General features: G+C 33.4%; 3 protein-coding genes across 7 annotated transcripts; all 3 read left to right on the top strand.

Moving 5' to 3' along the window:
* Positions 1–1797: 1797 nt before the first annotated feature.
* Positions 1798–2777, top strand: LOC116144099. The gene is made up of 2 exons (XM_031429550.1): positions 1798–2097; positions 2202–2777. The coding sequence occupies exons 1-2, from the start codon at positions 1798–1800 to the stop codon at positions 2775–2777; spliced, it is 876 nt and encodes a 291-aa protein (XP_031285410.1).
* A 5867-nt stretch (positions 2778–8644) lies between these two features.
* Positions 8645–12427, top strand: LOC116144110 (protein SUPPRESSOR OF GENE SILENCING 3). 5 transcript variants are annotated; one of them, XM_031429567.1, is made up of 6 exons: positions 8646–8815; positions 9844–10729; positions 10897–11191; positions 11419–11663; positions 11768–11925; positions 12022–12427. In XM_031429567.1, exons 2-6 carry the CDS (start codon positions 9860–9862, stop codon positions 12227–12229), a joined length of 1776 nt encoding a protein of 591 aa, XP_031285427.1. In that variant the 5' UTR covers positions 8646–8815; positions 9844–9859; the 3' UTR covers positions 12230–12427. The 5 variants fall into 5 exon arrangements, with proteins under 5 accessions (XP_031285431.1, XP_031285427.1, XP_031285428.1 ...); XM_031429568.1 differs by having other exon boundaries at positions 9841–10729; XM_031429569.1 differs by having other exon boundaries at positions 8646–8819.
* Positions 12428–16078: 3651 nt separating this feature from the next.
* Positions 16079–17449, top strand: LOC116144098 (putative disease resistance protein RGA3). The gene has a single exon (XM_031429549.1). It carries the CDS (start codon positions 16079–16081, stop codon positions 17447–17449), a length of 1371 nt encoding a protein of 456 aa, XP_031285409.1.
* Positions 17450–17935: the final 486 nt, after the last annotated feature.

Genomic DNA, 17935 nt, shown 5'->3' with positions numbered 1-17935 from the left:
GTTCATATCTCCCATTTGATGCGAACTTGACACCTTACCAGTTCTTTGAATTTCTGCCATTGAAGAATTAATTAACTGAGGCAATGGAGAGTACTTTTTGCTTGAACTAATTACTTTATAGCTAAGGTGAAAATTAATTAGGATGCAGTGGGGGTAGGGGTCAGAGCAGTCTCCAACTTTACTGAATCACTTGATCTTATGGTTCAAGAATCGGCCCGAGAGTGGCTAAGGACAAGATAAATATGTAGTTTTGAGCTTATACTCAAAATCCTATTCAGGTTAAGTCCAGGATTATCAGGAATTGCTGCTATTATCATTTAAAAGGATGATTTTTAGGACTTCTAAAAGTGAAGCTAGCCAAGATTTGCATTATTCTGAGATACTAGCAAACCAATTTTTTTTTTTTTTTTTTTTTTTTTTTTTTTTTTTTGAAGAAACTAAAACAAGGAGGTGAAAGGAAATGATCCACTCCAACCCTTTTTTTTTTTTTTTTTTGACTAATTTGATTCAGTCCTTTGTCATAGTAATTTGTGACGGTGGGAACAATATTGGAGTGTATATACTCAACCACTATATATATAAGTGGATACACTGTTTAAAAAAATAAATAAACAATGACATACATTGTTATAAATAAGCAATTGATGAAAGCATATATTTACGTAATGGTGTGCAATGACCTATGCAAAACACTTAATTGCAACATGAATTCAACATATTATAATTGTGAAACTTGATAAATGGACTTTGCTATGTGTGTGTGTAAGCCTATGGAATATATTTAGATTATTTTTGTAATTTTTTATATTGGTGAAATTGAGACAGTTTAGGGTGTTTATGATGCATAGAATTACTGCATAAAATGCATTTGGACCATGTTGGTTGAGTCAATGAAAGCTGCATTTAACAGATTATTAATTAGGTATGGCGAAGTTGATATATAGACAAAGGAAAAACTCAATTTACATTATCAGTAGTCAGTTTGAATTTTGTACTTTGCTTTGTTTACTCACTGAAATTGTTATTTAATACTAGGTACTATTTTTTCTGCCTAATTTCAACTCGTTACTTTTTAAGTTAGCATGCTCTTGTCAGCTATATACCTACAACATGGTTAGTTTGCATGGATATCTTTGGAGAAGTAACTGATCTCTGTTAATGATGCTTTCTTCAAGTTTTCTACGGATGAAATCCTTCACGCTGCAATTTATTGATGTTTACTATGAAATATTACTATATGTCTCAAAACATTTTTAGATCATTCATGCTGCATTTTTTTGATATGAGGTGGCCTTGCAATTAGATCATAAACGTGGGACAAGGAACTGGTACAGATTTTCCATTGCTTGATGAAGCTCTATTCAACCCCCATCATGCACTATTTTCTTATTCATTCCAGCAAACTAATCAATGGTTTGAAGAGGTGATGATTTGTCTAACTTATGTATTAATCATTTTGTAGGTTGATAACTGCAAGTTCATCGCAATAGCTACTTACAATGCCATGAACAAATGTACATGTCACTCAGCCCACCAACGCAGAATTGATCATTACTTTCGACGCCAGAAGACAATTCGACGTTTATTCGGAATTAGGGTACAAAAAAGACCTTGTTGGTCTACCTTGACCGTCGTGTCCCCCGTACTTTCCGTTGAAAGCAATGTTGGGTCAAATGAGGTAATATTTTCTATATGTTTTGTTTATAATGTTATGTGTTGCATATGTTCATATTGATATGTATCCTAATTGTTACAATATTTCAATCATGATTGTTGTTCTCACCCTACTATTATTAGATGAGTGAGTCCATTCAATGGACTGCTAAACTCACCCATAGGTTTTTAGAACTGTTAGCTGAGCGGGTGAAAACAACCCACGATACTGCAATAAGAGCTTCTGACTATAGGAGGATTAGTGAACAATTACAAAATGTAGCGCAGAAAAAACTGGAAGTGCAACAATTGGCTTCTAAATACCAACGCTTGCGATCGACATACAGGTCTTGGCATATGCTAATAGAATACACGGGGTTTGGTTGGGATCACGAGTCTCAAACTCCAACACGTCCTAAAGAGATATGGGAAGAATATATAAAGGTAAACAACATTTTCTTTTTTCCAATTCTTATAACGCAGTAGTCGGTATGCACTTTTTGTTTTGGGAAAATATAAATTAATGTTTGTTTGTTTTTCAATAACAGCAAAACACTGGTGCGCAGCAATTCCTACATAAAGGACTTGTTGATAGAGAGTTATATATGGTCATATTCCAGAAGCAAAATGCAACTGGCAGATTTGCTTTCACATCTGCATCTGAACTTACGGCATCCACCATGTGTTTTTTTTATCCTACCGAGGCAGACATGAATCAAGATGACTTCAATCCTAATCTAGATAGATCAACTGGAGAAAAACGATCTAATAGGTCTGGAGATAGCAGATCCATAAATAGGAGGAGGAGAAGGAGAGACGGGGAGGGAAACCCATTTTTGGGTGTGATGACTCAGTGGGCGGAAGCTATTTCCAATAAGACTATGGGATCTGCGGCATCAACTCACAGTGGCGGTGATGGGACCCAAGAGAACACAAGTGCTAGGACGGATCGATATTCCATGGAAAATTGTCAGGCAATTTTGGAAAGTATGCAACTTCTACCGCAACTATATTTAGATGTTGTGAAGTACTTAATTGCCAACCCAGAGTGGCGTCTGCTTATGGTGAACATGTCACATGCAAACAGGAAATTTTGCGTTTATAATGATATATGTCGTACGTAGATGCGTTTAAATGTGAATTGAAAAGTTCAATAATCAAATAATATAAATTTGAAATAAAATGTATCAAAATATTATCTTAAAATCCTTTTTAAAAAAATACATAAAACAATTATTCATTAATTTATTTAATTCAAATATAATATTCAAATAATTAACCAAACTGAACAAGTGATTTGAATCTAGATATTTCACTTGAATTGCCAAAAATACCCCTGCGTTCAGCTAACTTACTAATGGCGCAATTGACGTGGGAGTTCATATAGGTAATACACAACACTAGGCGCAAGCGCACAGATGCCAAAGTGAAAGCAAAGTGACCTATTGGCCCCACAAGAAATTCTAATAAATAAACAACATTTTTAAATGCAAACACTTTTTTCATAAAACTATTAAATACAACTCAATTCAACTCAACCCAACTTTTGAGAATAGTTTTAGAAGACTATTCTCAAAAGTGTAAAATAATCAAAATACTATTATATTTGTCATTTGACTCAAACAAAAGGTGAGTTAACTGTTAAAATTATATTAAAATAACAATTGGCAAAAATATATTTAAAAAGATGTGTAATGTGTTTATTTAATTTAGTGTTGTTTGAGTACATAATTTCTCTTTTTTTTTTTTCTAAAAGAAGTATTTTTGTCATTTTATTATAAATTTAACAATCAACTAAACTTTAATAAAGTAAAAAAAAAAAAAGTATTTTGAAATGAGAAAGATCAAAACTCTAGTATTTAAACAATAGTAAACTGATGAAATCACAGGAACTAAAAAGGAATTAAATCTCTTATTTCTTGCACAAAATATGGCTAAAGATGTAGACTCCATTAATACCATTAGATAAAAGAAGGTTGCTCAATTATCAACATCAAAGCAATGGTCCTCGAAATTCTTACTCATTCAAAGATTTTCATATTCATTTCATAAAATTCTTTTACTTAATAAACATAAAATATGACTAATTTTATAAAACTTAGAATATTAGAAGTCTAAATATATTTAAAGAGTGTCGTTATTTGAGCTCCAATAAATCACTTTCTAAGCTCCAATTTTAATAAAAACTAATAAAATTCAAATATATATTAATTTCATTACAAATTTATAGAAAAGTAAGAGTAATTCAACTATATATTTTGAATAAGTTTTTAATCAAGAGGATTTGGGGACAAACATGTAAGAATTTAATTATCTGAACTATAATAACATTAAGATTTAACTTGTCATCTCAGCTGATAATGGGTTTTTTTATGGTAATTTTAGTTTAATATTTAATTTTAATCTTTAAAAATTTGATTAAAGGGGCTTACAAAGAATTTGGACGAGGTTTAAATAACATCATTATATTTTAAAAGGGAAGTGATTTTTAACCCCCATCAAATTGATCAACATCCACCACTTAAATTTTTTTTTTTTTTAACAATTTTCACCTTAATAAAAATGATTAAAAAATGAAATAATAATTTCTAGATGTACTTATACTCTACTTTATATTTTTCTTTAATTCTTAATCATAAATCCTAACTCTAAAACTTCTATATCATTGAAACCTTTTTTCTATTTCAAATATTTCTTTGTTCAATGAAAATATATTACTAAAATTATAGAGAAAATAATCAAACAACGGAATGAATCTGAATTTGAAAAAGAAAAAGTAAGTCTCAAATTTGAAATTAGGAAAAAAGAAAAAAGATTGAAAACCTAATTAAGTTGAAATTGGAGAAAAGGGGGTGCGAATAAAAACCCTAATTAAACATAATTAAGATATTTTCAATATTAACTAGAGTTTAAAAACTTTTTTTTTTTAATATAATAAATGTGTATTTAGCAATAAGAGCTATTGATCAATTTTATGAGGCTAAAAACCACTTTCCATTTAAAAAAAGCCTAATTAAGTTGAAATTGGAGAAAAATGTTGTCTTTGTTTCTCTATCATATTCGTATTACAAATCAAAATGCATATTTGTTTCTTTATTTTCAAAATCATATCCTAAATTATTCAACTATTTTAATTTTCAAATAATCACCTAACTCTACCTAATAATAATATTTCAAAAAATATTACTCCAAATAACTAAACTAATGTGCTTATTTCCCTATCCTATTCCTATTCCAAATTAATACGCATATTTGTTTCTCTATTTTTAAAATTTTATCCTAAATTATTCAACTATTTTTAATTTTCAAATCATACATCGTAATAACCACCAAATTCTTTCTAAAAATAATATTTCAAAAGTACTACTCCAAATAACTAAATAAACGATTCTACCATATCCTATCCTTATCCTACCCAAAATACATATTTGTTTCCTTATTCTAAAAATCCAATTCTATTTTATTTAACTTTTTTCTAAAACCCCTAGATTTGTTAATTTAACTAAATACCCCCAACAATCAAAGTTTATAAATTGACAAAAACACCCCCATCCACCCACATATTCCCAACAGCCGACTACCGGTTGCCGGTATTTAATGGGTGAGTGGGAGTGTTTTTGTTAATTTTAAAACTTTTATTGTAGGGGGTGTTTAACTAAATTAACAAATATAGAAGATTAAAAGAGAATCTTACCAAACACATTTTCAAATTCAAATCTTACCAAACACATTTTTAAATTCAAATATTACCTCATAATAATAACCCAACTTAACTTTTTCAAAAATACAACTCAAAATAATAAAATAAAAACACCAGTTGGGTGGTTATTACGAGGTAAGATTTGAAAATTAACAAAAATTCCCTCATAGATTTGTTAATTTACTAAACACCTATGTAATAAAACATTAAAAATTAAAAAAAAACACCCCTACCCACCCATTAAATACCAACAGTCGGCTACCATCGCCAGAAGGTGGCTGGATTCACCGTGTTGGCTGGTCGTGCGCCGATATGACCTTTTCCAGCCAGATCCATCTTGGATCTAGCCAGAAAAAGTCAGCTCTACAGCTAGATTTGATTGTTGAGGGCCAGATCTGGTTGCGTTTGGTCGTCAACGATGGCTATATCTTGGCTGTCGTTGACAACTAGCTAGTGACAAAGATCTGGCCATCAACTGCCAAATCTTTGGCTGTAGATCTAGCTTGGCTAGATCGGTGCACTACCGGCCAGATCCAGCCAGTAGCACGCCATTATACCAGATTCCGGCCACCTGCTAGCGGTGGTGGCCGGAATCTGGCAAATGTGGGTGGGTGAGGGTGTTTTTGTCAATTTCTAAACTTTTTTTTTTTGGTGTTTAGTTAAATTAACAAACCCAGGAGGTTTAAAAATAATTAAATAAAATAAAATAGGATTTTCAAAATAGGGAAACAAATATGTATTTTGGAAAAAATAGGAATAGGATAGTGTAAAAACAGGGAAACAAACGCACCCCCTAGGCTTCATTTGGTTCATTATTTGATAATTTTTAGAATAGTATTTTGAAAAAAAAAAAAAAGTAAAATTAGGTTATCTTTATGAGAAATGTAATTATTAATTTTTTGGAGATGAATAAAGTAGAATAAGATTTTGAGAATATTGAACCAAATGCATTTCGAGTTTTTAGGATATAATAGTAAAATATGATAGGGATATAATATTGAAACAAAGGATATTTAAATCCTATCTAAAATAATAAAACACACAGACTCAAATAGGGTTGGTTAACGAACCGAGCCGCTCGCAAGCCGGGTTGGCTTGAGTCTGGCTCGTTAACGGCTCGATTCGTATGGTTTCAAGTCGACTGGGCTTTGTTCATGAAAGAGAACGAGCCGAGTTCGAGCCTGCCTTGGCTCGGTTGGTTAAGCTCGCGAGCCGAGCCTGGCTCGAATAAGTGGGGGTTTTTTTAGGGTTTTCTAAAGTATGGGGGATTAAACTAAAATTTCAAATACAAAAAGTTCTCAAAAATGACAAAGACCCCCTGATTTTAAAGTCTCTAAAATTGTCGACATAACCTCTTTGCCCCTAAAAAGCCAAACCCATACGATTTTCAACTAATTTTCCAGCCATCTTCGTTGTGCTTCGTCGTCGCCGTTGATATCATCTGATTCGCCCGAGTGTTGTTGGCATCGAATACTCTATCTACCCTTTCAATTCTCGCCGTGAAACATTGAAACCCAATCTACCACCAGGGTGTCGCCATCGCCCAATACCACGCTGTCGCCGTCGCCCAACACCACGTTATCGTCATCGTCGTCGCCCACTGTTGTCGCCTTCTTATTGTTGTCATTGTCGTCTGGTCATTGTTGTTGCCGCCTTATTCTCGCTGTCACGCTCGTGTTGGTGTTGCCCATTGTTCCTGCCATCAATCTCGTCGCCAATGCCTTTTGATTCCAACTTTTAGTAAGTTTTTTTTAATCTAAATGAAAGCCACTGCATGAAATGATTAGGATGGAAGATGCAGCATGTGACTGATGAATCTGGGCCAATTTCGGTGGCTTCGAAACATAACTTTGTTTAGTTTTGTATATATTTCTAATGCGAAGCGGATGTATTACACTTGTGTATACGTACTTGCTAACTCGTGAGCCGGCTCGAACTCGGCTCATTAAACTAGCTTGCGAGCCAAGCTCGAAATCTCTTCTCTCTTAACGAGTTTGAGTTGAGCCAAGAAATCAGCGACTTGTCTGGCTCAGCTCGAACTTGAACTCTCCTCCTCCCTTAACGAGTCGAGCTCGTTTAGCCAAAAATTCAGCTCGACTCGTCTCGGCTCAAAAACAGCGCTAGACTCAAGAGCCCAAAATATATTAAAATCCAACTACTCACTTTACTCTTTTAACAATTTTTTTTTTTTTTTTTTTTTGAAAAAAATTGACCCGGTTCATCTGACATTGGCTTTCCGCCCCTAGCTGCAAATTTGGCCAACTCATCGCAACAAAACTTTACAAGTAATGGCCAAAGAGTCAGCTCTCTTATGATCATCACGAGACACGCTAAATTATAACATTGACGTGTATGGACATGGCGATCAACTACTATGATGTTTGGTTATAGACTATAATGAGTCAACAAAGTTTTAATCAAATTTTGTATGCCTAGGGACTAATGATAATACTATTGCATAAACTTTAATACCATATAATTTGAGAAGAATCTGACAGTCATCCAATAAAGCTTTGCCGAATGAAATAATTACTTTTTTGAGTGTATTTAATCGATATAAGACTCCAACATAGTTAAGTTTTGATTAAATTTGTTAAGCGCTACAAACTTTTGATAGAAATTAATGTCTAATGTGTAATTTGTAATTAATTTGTCACCATTATTTAGATGATCATATTCATATATGTCACTTACAATAAAATAAATCATTATATTTTCTTAGTTATTAATAGAGATAGATACTATAATTTTACTTGATCGATAATTTTAGAATTCTGAAAGATTTATTAAAGTACAAATAAATTGATTCAAACACTTCGATCATAAAAAAAAATTATTATATTTATAAGAACAATACGAATAACTTCAAAATATACTAGTAATTTATCATTTATTAGAAATCAATTATCTTAATAATTTGGATGAAGAAATAATAATAATAATAATAATAATATATTAATATTCTCTTCCAAGAATAAAGGTAGAAAAATAAATAGTTACTTCTTGACCTTAAAAGAACTAGTGATTCGAGCACGGAGTTGGTGCTGTCAAAAGTCAAAAAGTAGTCTGAGCAGAATATTAATTGAAATGCAACCGTAATAAATCCCAAAGACAAAGGTTGACTATGATATTAACAAAAAATAAAAGGGCTGTTTTAATTCCCTATTAGGACAAAATTGAAATGATACTAGCATAGGAGAGACCTACAAATATTAGCCAGTCGTACTGGGCAAGGACCATGTAAGTGTTCAAGCCGACGTCGTTTCTAGCTTTTATTAAGAGGACCCAATCCCTAGGTCACTCTCTCACTCAAGCACACTCTTTTCATTCTTAAACTCGCTCACAGTCTCCTTTTACACTGAATCTCACTTCCGTTTTAGAGCTTGACCTGCCGGAGTTTGCTCTACGGAATCATTTCCGGTTCTTCACAGTTCACGACGGTGTTGTTCACGGTAGCCCGAGGCAGGTGACGCATTCTTAGGTGTATTTATTTTTTTTTAAATTGTTTAGTAATTTTGATTGTTTGGATATTTCTTGATTTAGTTTTTTTTTTTTTTTTTTTTTTTTTTTTTTTTTTTTTTTTTTTTTTTTTTTTTTTTTTTTTTTTTTTTTTTTTGTTTTTGTTATGTTATTGTGCCTGTGTTTGGTTGCGTCACCTGGATTTTATCACAAATTTTCCTGATTTCTTTTCCTGTATTTGTTTGAGAAAAAAACCTACGGATTATACACAAAATTTTGTGATTTTCCTACTATTCTCGGAAACATCACTTTGCGTCACTCTTTTTTTTTTTAATTAAATCTGGTAGATCACATTTACTTTTAGAAGACAATATCTATTATCTTCAGTGTTAGTTTGTGGAATCAGTTGTGATAGAGCTTGAATGTGATTTAACGATTTTTAGCTCATAAGCTAATACAAATGTTATTATTATTTAGGTGTTAAGACTTTTGACGATGTAGTCTGCATTTGCTCTTGAAGAAATATAAGACTGGCTGTTGATTTTAAAAAAAAAAATGCTTATATTATTTTTTCATTTTTTTCATGTTTCTTGATTTACTGATTTTTTTGCATGGACTTTATCATAAGAATGTTGTGTTATGTGCCTCTGTTTGGTTGCCAAGAAAAACCTACGGTTTATAACTAAAAATATTGAGATTTTCCTATCTGTTTCTCGGAAACCAAACGGTTTCTCGGAAGGCATCACATTGTGTGACTACTTTTTATTTTTTAGAAAAATCTAGTATTTTACATTTCCTATTACAGGACTATATTTGGATCTTAAGTGTTTGTTCTGTGGAATTATTTGTGTAAGAAGCTTCAATGTGATTTAACGATCTTTAGCTTAAAGCTGGGAATAGCAGATGCTTATTATTATTTAGGTGTTAAGGTCTTTTGACAAGGTAGTCTTGCATTTGCTTTTGATAGATATTACTTTTTCCTCTTTCTTTTCCCTGATTAATCGCTGTTAAATGTTACAATGATCCAGCAGAGAATTTTGCATAAAGATGAGTTCAAGAAGAGGGGGTGAAAAACCAGTTGGTGCAGGTGCAGCCGAAGATGAAGGTGAGTGGCAGGTGGCTTCAAGGAAGTCTAAAAACAGAGCGAATAACAGTGCTCCAAAACCTAACATTGGTGGCTCTGGAAGGGCTCCTGGGAAAACCTGGGCACATACTTCAGAACCTAGGACACAACCCAGCAGGGGGAGTGTGAGGCCCCATGCGCCCAGGAGGATGCCTGAGAGAAATTATATGCCTCCCCAACCGGTGATTCCCCCACCTTTGGAGCGGGGTTGGAACTGGCAATCTAGAGCTGGTTCTCTTCCATCAAAAGGTTTTGAAGATGGCCAAAAAGACAAAAGTGTGCATAATGACTACGAGGATAATGCTGAAGAAAATTACGACGATGACAAGGACGACGACTCTGATATTGTGGATGATTCAGAGGATGAGCTTTTTAGCGATGAATTTGATTCAGATACCAGTCAAAAGAGTTATGAGACTCGAAAGAAGAGTAGATGGTTCAGAAAATTCTTTGAAAGTTTGGATAATTTGACTATTGAAGAGTTAAATGAACCAGAAAGGCAGTGGCACTGTCCAGCGTGCCAACGTGGTCCAGGTGCCATTGACTGGTACCGTGGCCTTCAGCCTTTAATGGTCCATGCCAAAACAAAAGGATCAAAGAGAGTGAAGCCCCACCGGGAACTTGCTAAGCTTCTCGATGAGGAGTTGTACAGGAGGGGAACTTCAGTTGTTCCATCTTCTGAAGCATTTGGTAGATGGAAGGGATTGAAAGATGAAGAGAAGGATCATGAGATAGTGTGGCCCCCCATGGTCGTCATCATGAATACCAGGTTGGAGAAAGATGAGAATGATAAGGTATGGTTACATTGTCGTCTTGCTTCTGTATAGAGGTTACAATAGAATTCTAATTAATGTTAAAATTTCTGTTTTGGTCCCAAATGCAGCTTGCTTGTGTTGTCATTTAAGAAATACATTTGCTGATCCTCATAACATAACTAATCCTTTTATTGTATTGGATTCAGTGGATTGGTATGGGGAATCAGGAACTTATTGATTACTTCAACTCTTATGCTGCTGTGAGGGCTCGACATTCTTATGGTCCACAGGGGCACCGGGGAATGAGTGTGCTCATTTTTGAAAGTTCTGCGGGGGGATACCTGGAAGCGGAACGTCTGCATAAACATTTTTCTGATCAAGGAACAGACAGAGATTCTTGGAATAGGAGGCAGGTACTATTCCACCCCGGAGGGAAGCGCCAATTATATGGTTTTATGGCAACTAAGGAAGACCTCGATGTCTTCAATCAGCACTCACAAGGTTCTCTTTCTCTATGTCTTTCTATCTATCTATTTATTTGTGTTTGTGTGTCTTGCACACACAGACAAGTATAGAGGCTAGTTTTTCTGGTTATAATCATGCATAAATCCTGTGAACATTCATGATAACTTACAGCATTAAAACATATCGTTTGTCAGTTTTCTATTCATAAAGAATTTTGCTAATACGATGCTTAACATTCTCTAACATGCTTTGCATTCCATTAGGAAAATCCAAGCTGAAATATGAGTTGAGATCATACCAAGAGATGGTTGTTAGGCAGATAAGACAAATGAGTGAGGACAATCAGCAGCTCAATTACTTTAAGAACAAAGTGGATAAGGTGCAGAGGCATTCGAAGACTCTGGAAGAATCCTTTGGTATCGTGAGTGAGAGGCTGAGAAAGACAATTGAGGAGAATCGCATTGTCAAACAAAGGACAAGATTGCAACATGAGCAGAACAAGGAAGAGGTATGACATCCAGTTGCTTATGAGCTTTTTCCATGTTGAAATTGAACTTTAAGTGTCTTAATTACTTCCCCAATTTTGTCATAACTCTATTTATTCTCCCGAAGATGGACTTCCAAGAACAGTTTTTCAAGGAGCAAATCAGAATTATCCAGGAAGCAAGAGATGCCAAAGAGGAGGATTTCGAAATGCTACAACAAGGTGAGCGGGAGAAAGCGAAGCAATCAATTGAAAACACTTCCAGCACTGAAGACATAAGGCAAAGGTATAATAATTAGCCGAGAATGCATATACAATAGAGAACTTAGAATCCGGGCATGTTTTGTTTTAGGTATCTATTGATGATGCTTTTCTTACACAGAACTGAAAGAATGGCGGAGTTCATAAAGCTACAAGACAAAGAAATGGAAGTGTTCGAGAAGAAGAGAGAGGCGGTATTCAAAATCCGTGATGAAAAGTTGGCAGCATCAAAGCGCAAGTTTTATGAAGAACAGTGTGAGATCGAGAATGAATGCAGTGCGATGCTGAGCAGATTGATGGAGGAATACGCTCACATTCAGGATTCGTAGCTTTTGAATGATGAATACTCTGAATTTGTGTTTGGGAAAGAAGAACAGGTTTTTCAAATATCATTTTATAGTTTTCTGTTTTATTTTGTCATGAACGGCCGAAGCACGGGGCCAGCTTATTCAATGGTGTGCGTGCGTCTATATCACTACATGTTAACTCTTTTCTTGAACAATGGCTAGTACTTCTAGTTTTGTTATGTAGAATTTTCTTATTTAAAGTAATTTAAGAGATTAAAATAAGAAGTAATTTTCAAAAATAGGTTCATTATTAAAACAAAAGAGGAATTAAATTATTATGTCTTTTAAATGTAATTTATTTCTCATAACTTTGTGGTACAAACTAATGTTATTTTAATTACTATTATTTTGATGATGGTATTATAAATTAATAATATCTACTATCATATTAATATTAATTTGTGTGAAGAAATTATAAAGTTTCTAAGAGAAGTGTTATTATCTTTTTTATTTTAGAGGCACAAAGATGATAATTTATCCGTTATTAATTTAAGAACTAATGCTACAAATTTTGGTCTTCAAGGCTCAAGCAGAAGCAAAATCCAGTTTAGTTTTACATATTTTTACCTTGGTAAGTTTTGGTAAAATCAAAATGTGAGGGCTTTGTTTGGCTCAAGTTTGGGAATACTACTTTTAGTATTTCCCATAAAGTTGAACAGTAAAATGCCCAAAAACTCACAATATTATCCAATATTATTCAACTTTTTTTAAACTTCCTAAATTTGTTAATTTAATTAAATACTCTTAAATGTTTTTTTTTTTTGAAATTACAAAAACACCTCTAAACCCACATTAAACTAGATTCCAGCCACCACTGTCGGAAGTTGGTCGGAATCTGGTAAGATGGTACACTATCGGCTGGATCTTGTCGGTAGTGCGTCGATCTAGCCTTTTCCAGCCAGATCTAAGGCCACGGCCAGATCTTTGGCTATAACCAGACGTCAACGACGGCCAACATATGGTCGTCGTTGACCATCAACGACGACCGTATCTTTGGCTCGTTGACGAAGATCTACAACCAGATTTGACCGTCAATGGTCAAATTTAGCCGTAGATCAAGCCTTTGTCAGCAAGATCCACCGTGGGTCTGGCTGGAAAAGGCCATATCGGCGCACGACCGGCAAGATCCAGCCGGTCATGCGCTGATATGACGACTCTGGCCACCCTTCGGTGGTGGCGACCGGCTGTCCGTATTTGATGGGGTGGGTTTGAGGTGTTTTTGTTAACTTTTAATGTTTTATTATAGGGGTGTTTTGTAAAAAAAATAAACATAGGGGGTATTTTATAATTTGTAAATCTTACATCGTAATACCCGTCCAATTCAACTTTTTTTTAACCTTTTTCAAAAACTTTTCCCAAAAACGCAAAAATGTGAACCAAGGTGAATTTTTTTACCTGGAGAGTAATTAAAGTTTGATTAATATTATGTTAGGTTAGGTTACAACTAATTAATTTTAGTAAAAAGGATAAAGATTTTTTAACTTTAAATTTTGGCTTAATTTTTTTAGCTTTGAATTCAATACAACCTGATGGTGAAAGAATTTTTGAGGTTACAAACAAAGTAATAATACATCTAAACTCTCTAACATTCATTAGATGTCAAAATATTCACGACTGAAAATTCTCAATTTACAAGTCAAAATTAAAAGTTTTTCTTTCTTTTTTAATTCTTATGTGCTTTTTGGTGGAAGTTCAATATAGTGTGTCTTAATTTCATTTATTTATTTCAGTAATGTTTTGCTTAGCACACATATATCCATCTTTCCTGAAGCATAAAACATAATATGGTAGAACTTTTTTAGTTTTTTTATAATAATACTCCATATAAGAATAACCTCTATATAGTCATAAAAAATTATAATCCCAACTTGGGTCTGTTATAAATAAAAATAAATTTCACATTGTAATAAATTGTAATTTTTCTAGGTCCCGTTTAAAGGAACTTGCCTTTATATACTAATAATTGTATATATATATATATATATATGTTACATTAAATGTTTAAGATAAAATAAATATTTATTTAAAGTTGTTTGAGACAATGATTTATGCTTTAGAGTTGTTACCATATCTTTTATCTTGCGGGCATGTAATAAGTAGCCAATATGGACACTTTCTTGTTGAACCCAAAATATTTCTAGCTGTATGTTTGGAGCTTCTTGGCACAAAACTTTTGGTATTTCCATACTATATTCATCTTCAGGATTATCTCTTTCCTCTTCTTGTCTAATTCTAGTAATTATTTCTTCTTCAGTTAAAATATACACGACTTATTGCTCATTTGGATGATTAAGGAAGATATTGGCTCCGTTTGGTTCATTATTCTGATAGTTTTTAGAATAATTTTTTGAAAAAAATTAAATTGGGTGGGTATTACGATGTATGATTTGGAAATTAATAAAAAAATCTCCTATGTTTGTTTATTTACTAAACACCCCTATAATAAAATATTAAAAGTTAACAAAAACACCTCCAACCCACCCATTAAATACGAACAACCGTCCACCACCGCCGGAGGGTGGCCGGAGTATTTTTTTCAATTTCTAAAAAAAATATTTGGGGGGTGTTTAGTTAAATTAACAAACTTAAGAGGTTTAAAAGAAATTGAAAAATACAGAATAATATTTTGGGAATAATGACATTTTGCTGTTTAACTTTTTTGGGAATACTAATAATAGTATTCCCAAAAACGAACCAAACGAAGCCATTAATATCCATTTGATTAGTGTAGTGAAGTTGTTGAATCTGATTACTCAATTTTGTAATGACTCTTTGATATTCATTTTCATACTATCAAAATAATAATTCTTGTAATTACACATCTATTAAGTTATAACCTCTTCATAGTAATAAATTTAGTTGGTCTCAACATTATGACCATAAAGAGGTTCTATTGTATTAGACTATGGAATCACCGTAGATTAAAAATTAATCACTTCATTATTAAAACTATTTTTAAAACCAATTAAGTTTTAAACTAATTATATAAAATTATTTTTTATAAAAATATTTGAAAAACTACCCTAATTAACTTTCGAAAAGGACATTATTTCTCAAGTTAGATTTTGAAAATGTAATAACAAGAATACCCATATTAAATACTTTAAATTACAAAATAATATTATATTAATAGTTAAAATTTACAAAATTAAAAACAAATGAAACAGCCAGGTAGGCAGCTGTATGAGTAAATTTGTATAATAAGTTTATACATGCAATATTATTCTAATTTGTATGTAAAAACCATATTATCAACTTTTAAGTTTAGAGGTAGAAATTAAGACAGAATATAATTTGGATGAATTAGTTGTATAATAAGAAGAGCGTATTAGCAAATTAAAGCTGGACAACAAATCCATTAAACTAATTGAATTTAATTAAATTAGAGACAAAAGCTGGATTACAAGAGAGACATTAATTAAAGAAAGCAAAAGTATATGCTTTGGCAATATACATAAATGTATTCACAAATTTTCATCTTTTGAAAACATCAAGAACTTACGTGATTTGGTATGGGGTAATGTTTTCTTTGCATTACAGAAAAGAATGGCATCAACGTTTGCATCTTTTTGTTTTCCAATTGGGATTTCTTTCATTTACTCCAAGTATATATTCTTTGCTTTAATTAATTAAGTCTCATCTAATTCAGAGACTTTGTAAGTACCTAAAGAAACGATTTCTTGATATCTCTGAAAAGAATAACGTGCCTTCCTTCTTCAACAATATTGCAATTACATTTATCTATAAATATCTATAACATGACTCACCATCAATCTTTACTGTTACCATCTTCCACAAAAATTCTACTGGCATTACGGCAAACGAAAACAAATGGCTGAAGGAGTTGCGTTTGATATTGCTGGGAAACTTTTGAACCTGTTGGGCTCCCGAGTTTTTCATGATATCGAACTGGCCTTTGGAGTTAGAAATGAGATTAGAAAGCTTGGAGACACAGTGGAAACTATCGAGGCTGTACTTCTTGATGCGGAGGAGCAGCACATAAAAAAGAATCACCAGGTAACGGTTTGGCTTCGGAGGCTCAAGGATGCTTTTTACGATGCAGACGACTTGTTGGACGATTTCTCAACTGAGGTTCTGAAGCGAGAGGACATGACTGGGAATAAAATGGCAAAAGAAGTACGGATCTTCTTCTCCCAATCTAATCAGATTGTGTTTAGTCTTAAGATGGCTTGTAAAATTAAGACTATTAGGGAGAGATTAACTGAGATTGCCAAAGATAGAACCTTTCACCTCGATGAGTGTCGTGATGAGAAACAAGTTGTCCATATAGAGACAGAACAAACACACTCGTTTGTACGTGAAGAAAATGTTATTGGGAGGGATGATGATAAAAGTAAAGTTATAAAACTTTTATTAGAGTCAAATGAGATTGAGAATGTTTCTGTGATTCCCATAGTAGGACTTGGAGGAATAGGAAAAACAACACTTGCTCAACTTGTTTACAATGATAAGAAAATAATAAATCATTTCAATTTAAGAATGTGGGTGTGTGTTTCCGATGACTTTGATGTGGCGTTAATTATAAGGAAGATCATAAAATCTGCAAATCCTAAGGCTGTGAGCAACCTTAATAAACTTGAAATGGATCAATTGCAGAAACACCTTCATGAAGAAATTGATGGAAAAAAATACTTGCTAGTTCTAGATGATGTATGGGATGATAAGAATCCTGATAAATGGGCCAAATTAAAAGATTTATTAATGGATGGTGCACAAGGAAGTAAAATACTTGTGACTACTCGCAATGAAAAGGTTGCAAGGATTACTAGTAAGTTTCCATCTCAAAGCTTGACACGATTATCTGAAGACGAGTCATGGTCTTTGTTTATGCAAGTAGCATTTGGGCGTGGGTTAGAGCCAAAAGATAAAGAACTCGTAACAATAGGAAAGGACATTTTAGCCAAGTGTCTAGGAGTTCCCCTTGCCATAAGGACAATAGGACACTTACTTTGTGATCATAAAAGAATAAGTGATTGGTTGCAGTTCAGAGATTGCAAGCTCTCTGAAATAGCTCCAGAAGAAAATGGTATTGTACCTATTCTTAAGCTTAGTTATGATCATCTTCCCTCGCATTTGAAACAATGTTTTGCCTATTGTGCATTGTTTCCAAAAGATTTTGTTTTTGAAAAGAAGAGTTTTGTTGATGCTCGATCTTGCACCAACGAATTTTTACGTGTATAATATCAAGTGACTGTTTGATGTACGTGAAAATAGAATGTCAGAAAAATAAAATAGCTGTAGAGGGAATTTTTAAGTGGTTCGGATGCTAAGATAGCAAGTCCTACGTCCACTGATTTGTATTGATATTAGTGGGTGTCAGGTCGCGGTCGCGAGCTGACTTACAACAGACGAAAAAGTCAAAGCAAAGTTTTACAAGAGAGAAATTTCTGTTTTGTTCCTTTTTTCTGTAAATGCCGAATCCCCTTAATGAATGTGTATTCGCCTATTTTATACTGACTTAAACGTATAATCATTGCTAATCCGTAGGTTTTGGTGTATTGGCATGTATAATCAGGCTTTAGTCCCATTCCCTTTTTCCAAGCTGACATCGCACGCCTTGTGCATGGAAGAAAAACGCGTGTGGGCTCGCACATCACTTGGCAGGTCTGCGTTTGCGGGTTTTGCTTCTGACGAGGGCAGTCTGCCCTTCACGTGACTCTTCCCCAC

The sequence above is a fragment of the Pistacia vera genome, unplaced genomic scaffold, assembly GCF_008641045.1.
Source record: "Pistacia vera cultivar Batoury unplaced genomic scaffold, PisVer_v2 Contig438, whole genome shotgun sequence".
In the NCBI taxonomy this organism is placed as follows: domain Eukaryota; kingdom Viridiplantae; phylum Streptophyta; class Magnoliopsida; order Sapindales; family Anacardiaceae; genus Pistacia; species Pistacia vera.
The sequence above is the reverse complement of the archived record's forward strand: the minus strand, read 5'-3'. Positions and strand labels throughout refer to the sequence as shown.